This window comes from Rissa tridactyla, chromosome 3 (assembly GCF_028500815.1).
Source record: "Rissa tridactyla isolate bRisTri1 chromosome 3, bRisTri1.patW.cur.20221130, whole genome shotgun sequence".
In the NCBI taxonomy this organism is placed as follows: domain Eukaryota; kingdom Metazoa; phylum Chordata; class Aves; order Charadriiformes; family Laridae; genus Rissa; species Rissa tridactyla.
The window spans coordinates 16,727,388-16,740,624 of NC_071468.1; the positions used below are offsets into that span (position 1 = coordinate 16,727,388).

Here is a 13,237-nt window from a genome sequence, read left to right on the forward strand (position 1 = left end):
TGCCAACAGAGACGTCCATGGGTTGACCGGCAAGAGGCGTGCACTAGCAAAATATAGGTACCAACGCACATGCACACATCTGAAACCTCTTTTCTGGGTGATTTTTTTATGTAAACATTTCCAAGTTTATTTTACAGGCTTAGAAATCATAGAATCATGGAATGGTTTGTGTTGGAAGGGACCTTAAAGACCATCTAGTTCCACCCCCCTGCCATGAGCAGGGACACCTTCCACTACACCACGTTGCTCAAAGCCCCATCCAGCCTGGCCTGGAACACTTCCAATTATTACTCTAATATTCTAATTATTATTAGAAATAATTTGTGCCTGTATTTGGGGCATGCATTAAAAGATCCTGCCCCTTATTTTATCCCTTACTAGCTAGATGCTCCTAAAAATTCAGCAGAGTTTTGGGGGTTTTTTTGTGGAAGAATTTTTTTTTCTCTGCTGCCACCTGTTTTTGCCCTGTAACATTTTTATCTCATGAAATTAATTAAAGAGTTTGAGTTCAAAAACCCACCAAATGAAAAGCAGGATTATAAACCTTTGGTGGGTAGGTTGATGAATGTGTCCGGGCAGTGGAGCCGCAGGTCAATGGGGGCCATGGGAAAGCGCTGGTATTTACAGCAATGTTTAAAAATAGAGGTGTTGGCTCGACTGGTGGTATATAGGCAGTGTCTATAGGTAGCGGGGAGCGCGCCCGCCGGAGCAGCGATGCGGGGCTTTGCTCATGGTTAAGGGTGGCTGTTTCCAGCCCTTGAGTGAAACCACCAGAGAGGCACGAACCGGCGGCGGCTGGCGCTGCCCGGCGGAGTGGGTTGTCCCCGGGGCGCGGCGGGGCAGGCTCGGCTCGGCTCGGCTCGGCTCGGCTGGCGGAGAGCGGCGGGGCACCGAGGGCCGCGGGGCGGTGCCGTGCCGTGACGCCACGGCGTTGCCGGGAGACGGCGCGCTGTTTTCGCCAGGCGCCCAATAGGCGTCGGGGGAGGTGATGTCATACGGCCGGCGCCGCCGTCTCATTGGCTGGTCCTGGCGGCGGGGCGGGGACAGACCGGGGGCAGAGGTCCGCGGGGAGGGCGGCCAGGGCGGCCCCGGTGGTGGGGCCCCGCACGGCGGGAGGGCGACTCCGGGCGGCTGTCGCCGCCGCCGCCTCCTCCCTCGGAAAGAAAACGTACCGTGTATGTGGAGTTAAAGGTGGTCACGGCCGCGGGGAAATGGCCGGACTGGACCCCCCCGGCCCGGCCCCCACCGCTCCCCCCGGTGGTTCTTCCGAAAACGAAGCGCTCCCGGAGGTGTGAGCCGGGGGCGGGGGAGACTTTATACAGCAGGTTTAAAACAGATGCGAGACACTTCTGGGACGGGTTTTAAATATTGTTATATTTCAAAGCGCTGTAGTAAAAAAAAAAAGTGTCTTGTTTTTCTTTGCTGCAATTAGGCAACTACGAAAATAGCTTTTTGAGCTTTCTTTGGCTTCCCCCGCCCCCCAGCTGCAACAGTATTGTATTAAATAATAATTGATTATCGCATAGGAGTTGCCGGGGGTTTTATCAGTGCTGTTAAAGTTTCTTTACAGCTTTAGAAAAAGAAGTGTTTATATACAAATTAGGTCTGAGTTTTGTTCTCCCTTCATCTGGCAGCTTCTAATCCTCTTCCCTTTTATCCTTTTTAATTACTGTGAAGATTTTAATACGAGTAGGAAAAAACAGATGGAGCTGGTTTTCCTGCAGAGAGAGCCCTGTAACGGTGCTGATTTAGCATACTTTCCTTCCTTGAGCTTTTGAAGTGCTGCTAGCAAAGTACCTGGGTTTGAAATGCGTGTCCCACACTCGGGAGTGAGGGGTATTTTTTTCAGGGTAGTTCAGGGAAGGGAATATTTTTTTCCCCTCTTAAGAGGCTCTAAAAGATTGGTGGAGTTGGTTTTTTGGACAGCCCAACCTTAAAGCCTGTAAAGACTGTTCTGGCCCCTCCACGTTGTTCTGGGAGGTTTGAGTTGGTCGCTGTAGCTCGACTGCCAGGTCCCACTAAAAATAGCAAAAAAAGTAAACTGTCCCTTGAGCGGGGATGCTAAATTGGTGCGCACACGAAGCGCTGAAGGCGGTTACAGGCAGGACCATCCGTTTGAGGCACAGGGACCGGCGGATCCGACTAGGGCAGGCTCCAGCGTTAAAGCCGGAGCCCAGCCCGCGCGCGCTTCCCCGCTGCCCGTCCAGGGAGGCTCCGTGGAGAGGGACCGGTACCGCCTGTGCCCCTGCCCTCCGCGGGGCCTGGCGTGTTCCGCAGGGCTGTCCCAGGGTGACCCGTGGGGACTCACATGGATCTCGTACTGACGCAGCCCCCCGCTGCGTCCCGGCACTGGCGGCGGGAGGGCTGACCCCCACCGCACCGGCCAGGGAAGCTGAGCTCACAGTCGGCCGGGAGCAGGGACGGCGTGGCGGCTCCCCCCGGGCCGGGCACCCCCGGCGGGGCGGAGGAGGCGGCCCGTCCCCCGCGGGAGCCGCGCCGGCCCCTCCCGGGGGTGGGCGGCGGGCGGGGCGCGGCGGCTCCTCCTCGCCGGGCCGGGGTTAGTTTCGGAGCGGAGTCGGGGGCGACGGCAAGCGGCGGGAGAGCGGCTCCCGGTGGGAACAAAGCGGAGGGCGGGAGGCGAGGCCGGGCCGGGCACCTCCCGCAACAGGTCTCACCGCGCGTCCCGGCGGCAGCGTAGGCCCTCCGCCTCCCGGGTCGCCGGTCTCCCGCTCCGGGCGGCGGGGCCGGCACCGGCCGCCCCCATGCGGTTCGGCCCCAAGATGATGCCGGTGAGTCCCGGGCGAGCAGGGCCGTGGGGGATCGCAGTGGAGCGATGGGGGAGCCCAGGGACCGTCCCGGGGGCGCGGAAAGTTGGAGCGGGGCAGCGGGAGGGAAAATGGATCTTGCGGACGTGGAGGGGGGCGGGAGGGCGACCCTTCTTCCCTCCCCTCCCTCTTTCCTTTTCTCCTTCCCTCCCTCCGCCCAGCGCGGGCTCCGCGGCCGCGCAGGGGCTTCCCTTCCCCTCCCCTCCTCTCCCGGCTTCCCCCCCGCCCCCCATGGCTTTTCCTTTTCTTCCTCTTTCACGCCGGGATCAACTTGTTAGACGGGCCCGCTGGAGCAGAGCCAGGGTGGGGGGAAGGGGGGGCCGCGGGGCCCCGGCAGCACCGCGACGAGGCCGCCGCCGGCGGCGGGGGGGCTCACAGAGCCCGGAACCTTCGCCCCGCTCACGGGGGGAAGAAAAGGCTGCCCCGCTGGGGCGGCTCGCTCTGCTCCCCGCGGGGTAAACCGGCAGCTCCTCTGAATCCTGCCTTTGTTTTTTTTTTTTGTTTTTGTTTTTTTTTTTAATGGTATGAAGTTCTTAAAGTTGGCTTGAGCCGTGCCGCCTCTGCTGCTTCTGGTGGGTTGTAGTGGGGGTGGCTTTGTTTTCGAGTGCCTGGACTCCAAGAGGAAGATGGTGTCCATGTTGTTTACGGCTCAAAGTGATGAGGAGCTCTCGGGGGTAGGTATTCCCATCCCCGGCTGGGAGAGTTTCACGAGCTGTTCGCGGCTCTGTGTGTGTTAAACCTGCCCTGTTCTGGGAGGTGTCTGTGGTTTAACACTCTCAAAAGGGACAGGAAGGACCATCTCCTATCGGAGTTTTAACATGAATTTTAAAACTGCACCGGTTCTGTCGGCTGAAGTTGGATGAAAGCATAGCACAGCAACTTTGCTTAGTTTTCAGCACAAAATACGTGAAGGTGATGACGTAAAACACTTAGTTTCCTTAACAAGTATGCCTGACACTGAATACCTGGTTTTGCCAGCAGAGATGCCCCATGAAACCCATAATCCCTTGTTCTGAGACTGGAACATGTACAGAAAATCCCAGCAAGTTTTAATACCTGCTTAGTCCAAGTTGAGGGTGCTTTAAAATGTTCTCTCTGCCATCTTCCCCCAAGCGATGCGGCCTGCCTTACCACACTTGATACTGCATTGGTAGTCCTTTCAACAGAACTCTTTTATTAAAGAGTATTTCCAGTTTAACTCTCACAGGAGCTGACTGAAGCACGTGAGGAAAGAACCGTACTGGGAGGTGAAACTGGGAATCCGTGCTGGAAGGATATGGGCGTTTCAGGGATGCTAGTTTTGCTATTGGTGTGAGGTTCCTTCTCTGCAATTAGGAGGAATAATGACTGATAATTTGATCTCACAGAACACTAGAGAAGGCTGGGTGACTATTGCTGTAACTAATGAGAGAGGAACAGACAGAATATGAGCCCAACTACAGAGGAAATAGCCAATGTGTTGTGCAACTGTGATGTTGTCTACCTATGAAAAGCTAAGAAAAACAAGCAGTAATATAATAAGGTGTTAATTCAACCCATGTCAAAACCGAGTTAGGTAAGCACCCTCATATAACAGCGGAATCTCCAAGAGATGCTGTTGCTGACCAGTTCCTTGTCACTGAGCTCAAATAAAGGAGCAAACAAGCAGGAGCAGTCTTATCCCATCAGCGTTTGCAGGTGACAAGTTCCGGAGTGTGCATCAGGATATGCGTCTTCATCGCCCTGGTGGCACAGACTTTTCTTTGGCTGATGACTCAACTCATTAGTGATTCTGTTTTTTAACCCATAAATAAAGGGATACAGCCTTTTCACATGATGTTTACTGTGAATAATGAAAGATTTGTGAAGGTTGAATGTGGCTAAAGGAATTAAAAATATAAGTATTATGAGCATTAGAACTCTAATTCGCCTTTAAAAAAAACCCACCCAAAAACCTGAGTTTTAGTATCATCTTCAGAGGGGTAAGATGTCCAACAGTTATATTAAACAGTGCAAAAGGGTGTTAAAATGATGCTGTGATCCATTGGCTGTAGGGCAAATAAACAGACACTTGACACTTTGAAACCATTTTATAGTAAATATACTCACGTGAATCCAAAAGTGTGGAAAATGCAGTGCCAAAAGTAATTCTTACTATTTATCTTTTTCTCTAGGTTTCTACAGACTTCCTCATCTCTTCTCTGTGTTTTTTTTTTTTTTAAGACCCTCCCCCCACCCCAAACTAATTCTCATTTCTCTTTATAAAGATTTTGAAAGAGTTTGGGGTGGGAAGCGGAGGAGGAGGAGGGGTTAGGATATCTGAGTGCCCTTTTATTTATGCACTAATGAGGTGTTCATGGACTTGAGTATCTTTATCTGGGTTGTTTGAATGAGAAGTAGTAGCTGGCCCTAAACCATCTGCAAAACGTTTTGTTTCTTGCTTAACGTTTCTTACAGTGTCTTTCTCTTTCCCACCCGCCAAATAAAATTGTCTGTAGGAGCTTATAAGTCTCTGCTCCAGGTCCATCTCCCTTCCTCTCCAGAAGGTAGCGTGGACAAGGAGGAGGGCAAACAACACAGGAGGGCTGGTGGCCCCAAGAGGGGAATACAGCAAGCGTGAGCCCGGCCAGGAATTCACCTCTGAGTAGCTGCCAGTGAAAAGCCTGGAAACTGCTGTAGCAGCAAAACTACTCCTGCTCTTGGGAGACTACCCTGAAATGGGAATGTTTTCCTTGCGGTGATGACAGACAGGAGCTAAACTGCTGCTGTAACCATATGTCAGGACAATGGTATTAAAAGTCTGCATAAGGGTGTAATATGAAGTAATTTGTGTGTAGCTGTACTGATGAAGGTAATAACAGGGTTAACACTGGCAAGCTATGTGGAGTCTCACCTTTCATCTGTGAAGGCTTGTGGGAGTGTGACTGGTACTGTTAAGTAGTGAAAAGGAGCTGGAAACACTTTCAAAAATAGCATATTTTTCTGCGGTATAATTGGTCTCTCCCTTATTTTACGTTATTACCCTAAAAATGAGCATGTATTGAGAAATAATTTGCGTCATTACGCGTACTGGATAAATGGCTTTTCACAGATAGTAGGAAGTAACACAGATTGAGCTACCCTTTAATGCCCAGTGAAGTTTTTGCATCAAAACCCCTTGATGACCTAGATGAGGTTCCATTTTGCAATTTGTCTTATGTGCAGTAGTTATTGGGAGCCTCCTTGAAATCAGGATGGATCCAGACGTGCAGGTACATTGTTAGGGTTAGGGACTGGAGAGTGCTTAAATTCCTAAATCGGTGTTGCCCTCTGTCATCAGAAATTACTTAAATTTCTGCAGTGGAAGTTTCCTGATAACCATGCATTCTTTTCTATTCAAGTTAAACTTTGTTTAAATGTAATGCTGCAACTTTGATACCATGAGTTCTGCTTTCCTTCGAAAGTCTTGAATGCCTTATTCCAAGTGGTCTTCTCTGAGCTGTTACGTCCAGTGAGCGCTGGACTTTAAGTACATACTTTCATTGCAGAATACTCGCTACTTTGGGGATGTGTGTATTTATATTTTTTTCAGGTGTATTTTTAATGTTTAAAAAAACCTCCTACAATTAAAGTTGTTTTGCTTGTTCCATCAGTCAGTTAATTGGAATTGCCATATGGATTCTGAATGACTGAAATAGCATATTAGTAGCCCATCTTGGGCAGTTTTCTTGGGAAACGCTTTTCCTGCTGCTTCACTAAAGAACTTTTGACAGAAATTAATCTCTTTCACTTTGTAAGATGAGCAGCCCTAAGTTTATAAACAAACTGGACCCCCTGTAGAGTTTTAACAACTTGTTATGATACCAATAAGTGATCTATAGGATCTCAGCCCCATTCCCTATGGTCTTTTAATTATTTAAGCTCCAGTCGGGTGTATCAATCATTAAAACCATTTTTCTGGTCTGCCTGTGTAGATTTCAGTACACGAATGGGGCTTCAGACTGAGCTCTTCTGTGCGTAAGCCTCCTATCTTCATCTGATTGAAGTATTTAGTAGCTGTTGTGCGTTCTTTTAACTGAATTTCGATTTTATATTAGTCATTTAAAAGTTTTAATACTGTGATTGTATTCAAACAATTTAATGTATTCAGCACTTAAAGTATGTTGTCTAGAATGCTGAATAAAGCTTAGGTGATTGTTTTGCTGAGCTTTCTTACCTCTAAATTTCTCCTACATCTAGCACTTCTCTTATAGACTGTGACCTGTCATTATGCACACTAGAAAATATTGCCTTGACGTTCCCAGAGAGCTCTTGTTTTGGTTTGGGTTTTGTGTGTTTTGTTTTGTTTCCCCCCCTCTTTCATGTTGTTACAGCAAGATCTATCTTTCTTTTTTTCTGTCCTGTGAATAATTGTTCCAGGAATAGTTTTAAATGCATTTAATTTCTCGAGGTGACTTTTTTAATACCTTAGCTCTCTGACTGCAATTTGTGTTATGTTACGCTGCAGTGTGTTAAATATCTTTGTTTCTTTGTGTGGCTTTTATCAGAAATGGGGGAAGGGAAATATTACAAATTCATACCAGATCAAGCTGTAGAGGCCATGGGAATAGCTAATTATGCTGCTTCTGATCTGTTCAACAGTTCAGGGTGTGAGTGCCTCGTGGGGCTCTTGCGTTTACTGTTTCAAGGGCTAGTGTGCAGTGATGAAGTTTGGGATGGGTGGATAATTCATAGGATTTCTCTTTTTTTTTTTTTTTTTTTTTTCCTTCTTCTTCCTAGTATTGCCAGACAGGATCTCCGCTTTATTAGCAAGCAGGCCTGCTTTGTGAGATTAATTTACATGCAAGTGAGTTGGACTTTAAAAGAGGCAGGTATAAAGGTTATTTCATCAGAATAAACTAGCAGAATGGCAAGGTGCCTAGCATTCCTTTCCAATTATTGATTAAGAAACCGTCTTGAAAATGCCCCGTTTGTCTAGCTGCCGTCCTTGTTACTAGTTTGCCTCGGGGACTCTCCTTTCTCTCCCACTGTGCGTGTTATTGAGCTTGTTTAATTATGGGCATAGTTCTGCCTTGATGCTGTACAGTTTCTCTGAAGAGGGAGCTGGATAACCCCGAGGAGACTGACTCAAGCTGCCTCCCATGGCTTGGTGGCACAGCTGGAGGAGGGCTTCTGCGTGGGCCTGCTGATAACAAAGGCACCCCCAGATCCTTTTAATCTGTGGGTTTTTGACTTGCTGTGAAGTGTAAAAACTTAGTGCTCTGGAAACTGGAAGGTGCTCCTATTCATGAGGTAATGAGCAGATAAAGTCTTCCCTCTGCTCTCAGTTCTATTATCTTTAGGCCTGGTTTCTCTCAGCTTAGTCACTTGTGAGTCAAGCAAAGTCTTTTTGATCCTCAGTTCTCAAACAGTCCAATGGTATTGTGTGTAAAGGTCACTAGAAATCCTGGACATCATGTGAAGTATACTTAATTATCTTAGTCACTGTTGCTTAACTGTTTTAGAGGTTCCAGGCTTTTCTGTGAAACGTGAAAGACCTGAAACATTGTTTAAAATAGTGTTAAACAACTATTGTTGTAGTTTGGGATAAAGGTTCATGGAGAGGGAACTGTAAGGGAATCTGTGAAAGAACATCAATCATGACATTGTTGTGATGCTGGACATGTTAAAAGGCAGAAGCCAGTCTTCCGCTTGCTTTTGCTATTTGCTTTTTGTTAATCATTAATATTCTGGATCTTGCTGCTGGTGTTTAGAGTTAGTCACACATGTGTCCTCACCAGTTGTTGCACCATAGCAATGGCATTATGTGGGTGTTGAACCCAGTTGTGTATAAAGGATGAGCCAGCCCTTTGTTTTTTTGTTGCTGTGGTGTTAATACTAAGAATTTTATTACTGAGATGATAACATCATTTCTGTACCAATTTCTTCTATGCTACAGTGATGCTTGCAGGTCTTAATACGATATGATCCTTTGATAGATGGCTGTGTGCAGTGCTTTTTATTGGCACAGGAGAATTAGGGGAACACTTAACTGCCCTTTTCTTGAGTTTTTTAAAATCCAACACTTTCATCTTTTTTTTTCCATCCTTTTGCAAAGTAAAGCATATACACTTTAAAACCAAACACTGCAGTTGTCTCTTGTTCTACGTGGTTCTCTGGATTATGAAATTGATTCAGGAAGACCTTTATCTGCAATGTACCCGGGTTATAGTTTTAGTACCCAAACTCAAGTGAAAACAGGGACGCTTTCACATTGCTGACTTGAAAGCTTCTGACATTATTTTGCGTTGTTCAGTATCAAACATCTGGTCTGTAAAATACTAACTGCTACGGATCAGAGCATTTAATAAGGAGAGCGGAAGCTGCAGGGAGGTTAAGCCACTTGTTAAAGGTCATGCAGGGAGTTCAGCCTGGGATTTGGGAGACCCGTAGAGTCAAAACAGCTGGTACATTGCGGTACAGCTGGAATACAAGTCCGTCATATCCAATGTAGGTATTAAATGACCTTGCTTAAAGTAATTACATTGCCTGTGCCCCTACTTCTGCAGGGTTAATTGTGAATGGGGAGAGAACCCTGATGGTAGTTCATTCTGTTCCACGCTTGAGAAGAGTCCCCAAAAGAGGTGCTTGTTCATTTGTTCATAAATACTTTACATGTGTGTGAGGGCAATGTTCCCGTTTCACTGTTTAAGGCATATCTTGGATGTATGAAGTAGCATGTGGGTTTTGTTTTGGTTTTTTTTTTGTCAAATAATTTAGGAGATTTTACTTGTCTTTTGATACTTTTCTTTTGTGAGACTTAACTGCTTAAGGAGCAATTTAGATCTAAGCTTGGATTACTGTTTTTCTCTATTGCAGTGGAGTGTTAAATCCCATTGTTTCTTTAAATTGAAAACTAAGGAAGAGTATCTGGAATCATGTATTTTTCTTACCTTCAGTTTCTTCTGTCCTTTAGAAGAGGAAAATTCATATTTTCTTAGGTTTTCTTCAGCAGGTTCTCTTTGAATGCTGTCATTGTTACCCGGTTTGAGCTCTGTGCTGCACCAAACCACCTGTGTGCTATGGTGCTCCAGTGGAGTGGCAGCCAGCCAGGTCTGTGAACGTGTCGCAGCCTTGCAGCATGCAAATACCGAGTTGGAAGACCCCACGTAAGCACTGGTGTAGAGTATCCTTCTTGCCTTCTCAGGGTGTGGAGGCGTGGCCTTCTGTAAGGTGACTGTCCCCTTCTTGGGTTTCAGTAACCACAAGCCTCTTCAGCAAGACACACAGGGGTTCCACCCCCTTATTCCTTAGTTTTGCTGGACAAAGTTGAAGTTGTGCAAATTGGCTGGACTATCAAATCACACAGAAATGCACAGGAAGGCTCTTACTCCCTGAAGCTGGGGCTCTCGTTCAGCTCTTTGTGTCATGCCTGTGTGCAGTTATAAATCAGTGGTAATTTCCTTGCTGCTTGAGTGTGGTGGCTTGTCTGGTGCACTTTTTTCTTTTCTTTTCTTTTTTTTTTTTTTTTTTTTTAAGTGCGTGCAAATACCTTTTTTCACACTGCTCTCCTTCCTACATAAATATATGATGCCCTGAATGCAGAGCCTCACCCAGATCAGTATCTAGGCCATGCAGAGCGGTGATTGATGGCTCCTGCCCTGGCTTCTCCAGGAAAATGAAACCCATTCCTGCCATCTGTGGGCATCCTGGGTCTGGATAGACCCTCTAAAGGATGGGATTCCCAGAATTTGTTTGAGGTTCTTTGATCTCAACTGTGGTTAGGACTCTGTGTGTCTCAAAATAATGAAGTGCTCAAAAAAAACGGAGAACTGACATAGCAGGCAATATGACTGATTTCTGGCTGCAAAAGAGGGAGGGAGGGAGGTGTCGCTGAGTTGTGAAAGGCAGGGTGTGTAGGGGCCAGGCAAAATACTCCAGACCTCCTTGGAGAGTGCCATGAAGGTCTCTTGTGAAATACCAAAAACGACAAAGTGACTGTGCCACGGGTCATGTATGAGCCATGTTTCTTAAGAGCATTGCCTGCTTATCATGCTGCCCCATAGCCACTTTATCAGTGGTAGCCACGCTGTGCCTTCCAGCCTTATGAGAACAAGTTTTACTACAAGTAAGGGTTTGTGTGGGGAAGCTATGGAAATGGTACTGCATGCTTCTTGTCTCTGCATCGTTTTTCCTATGCTATTGTATGTAGGTCTTGCCCACAAGGCCTTTCTGCAGTGTGGTTTCCCAGTGTTGCACAAAACCATTGTTATTTAGAGGGCTTCTCTTGCAAAGCAGTTAGTGGGCTTGGGTTAGAGAAGTTTTCTACCTCCAGGGAAGCAGACTGGGTGGCCAAATAGTAACAGGCTGGGGGGAACAATTTCTGGAGTTCTTGGGGAAAAGAATAATATTGATCTGATTAAACTTTACTCTGTTTAATTAATTTAAAATAGCTGTGACATCACCTCAGTGACCACCGTTTCACATGAGACCATCTGCGAAGATCACTATCATGACTTTGCTGGTGACAACATGCAGAGCCACCCAGCAAGCCTGCTGCCTTGCTCTGATGAGCTGCTCTCCCTTCCTTTGCTTCTCAGCTGGCGTGTCTGCGTAGAGCCTGGTATTGCCTAGAAAGAGCTCTGGGGAGTGAGCGGCACTTAAATAAAACCTGTCAGACAGTGATCAACTGTACAATCTGCCACCCTTCTGCAGCTTCTGTTATAGTAGCTGAATGTTTCCTAATGAAAGTTAAAGCATGTAGAGCTCCACATTACAGGAGCAAAGGTTAGATCAAGCGAGGAGTGCTTGGTGGGCTGATGGCCCGGCTGATGGGACAAGATTTCTCCTTCCCAGTTGTGCTGTAAATCTGAATGTACATACCCCACTATAAGTTGGTTGACTAAGACCATCTGACCATCCATCATTTCCAGTGTTGGAATAGACCCACTGGTCCCTTCTAACTTGCAAAATAACAAAAAAGATCCATCGCTTTTGATGCAGAAGCTTAATGAGTCTTTCGTGCCAGTTGAATGCATGCTGTTGTAGCGTAATATTCTTCAGTATCTGCACAGTTACTATCGACTTCCTGTGTGTTTGCAGCCCAGAAGCGGTAGGACAAAACCCCTTCTTTATGGCTTTGAATAATAACTTCAGCTGTTGTCAAATAGACGTGATCACCAAGCACGGGCATTTCATGCCGGTTGTCTTTGGCACTGCTGATGGCTATGTTGGTTGCCTGCATTGCTGTGCATGGGCTGCTTGCGCTCAGTGTACTGGCTGTCATCTAGATCTGACAAGTCAAGGTCATTCTTAAAGGTACACTTCCATTGCAACAGGAGTGTGTTCCCACCCAGAACTGATGGTGAATTGGAATGAGCTACCCTTCTGCAAAGGTATGGTGTGACATTACGCCTAATTAATTTAATAGTAGGATGCTGCTCAAATGGATGGTCTTGTTTCTTTGGTTTCCATCCCCACCCAAAGCCACGTGTCTTTCGTAGCTTCCCCTTGAATTTAATAAGGATCTGGATGACAATTGGGTGGGAGGAAATGCTGCCTACACTAAAGGCAAAAAGCACCAAAAAGGCTTATATGGTGGAAGTGATTTGCCATGTGGCTGCAGAATCAGACACAATGTGGGGCTGGCGTTGAGAAGCTTGATTCCGTCAGCTAACCTGTGGTAGGCAGGTGATACCTTATGCTTTCCTTAACCTCCATGTTGTCTTGAGAGCTGGTAATAGAGGGGAACTTCTCTGGTAATAGAAAGGGAGTTTCATTTTTGGGTATTCTTACTCACTGCGAGGATGAAGTTGGACTAACACAAACATATATTTATCCTAGTGAGATTGAGATGCTCATATAGCAGGAAGCCTCTGCTTCCTGGAGGCAAGTATATAGGGAAGCTGGAGTCGACCTTGAGAGCAGTAAAGCATCCAGACTGTTATGCTATGTGGTCTGAAATTCCTGGTTTGGGTTTGTTTCTTTTTTGCTTGTCCTGAAGATAGATGGCTGGACAGCACGTTCTGTGGTTGCGGCATAAAGGAGATGTTGACCTGTGGTGCGCTAAAATACCCCTGAATTTCGCATTGTAGTAATGCATTTTAGGATATCAGACTGGTCGGTCTGTAACACAGGACAGCCCAAACAATATATCCCGTGACTTTCCCCACACTTAGAATTACTTATGTGGTTAAAACATGTGTCATTGTTTTAGATGCCAGAAATGGTGTGTCCTCTGACCTACCTGTGCGTGCCATGAGCATTTTGGTTTGTCATAGGTCTGTTTCATGGGAGGTAGGACACAGATTTTGGCAGCTGTTTTCCTGGAGGAGTGACTAATATGATGTAAGGAGTAGTATTTTCAAAAGCGTTTGTCACTGAGCTCTATGAATTTGCTGGGATTGGAATAAAGCAGTGTTCTGTGCTTTTTTTCTCACTTGCTACATGATTTGTGCTGCTATTAAATCACAAAG

General features: G+C 46.7%; 1 protein-coding gene across 2 annotated transcripts in view; it reads left to right on the forward strand.

Moving 5' to 3' along the window:
• Positions 1-2,545: 2,545 nt before the first annotated feature.
• TP53BP2 (tumor protein p53 binding protein 2) overlaps positions 2,546-13,237 on the forward strand; it is a 50,119-nt gene continuing 39,427 nt past the window's right edge. Inside the window, exon 1 of one of the 2 annotated variants that reach the window (XM_054194940.1) lies at positions 2,546-2,789. In XM_054194940.1, coding sequence (XP_054050915.1) covers positions 2,763-2,789 — 27 coding nt within the window. In that variant the 5' untranslated portion in view covers positions 2,546-2,762. Of the gene's footprint in view, positions 2,790-12,140; positions 12,158-13,237 lie in introns of those variants that run through there. The other variant, XM_054194941.1, reaches the window with a different exon arrangement.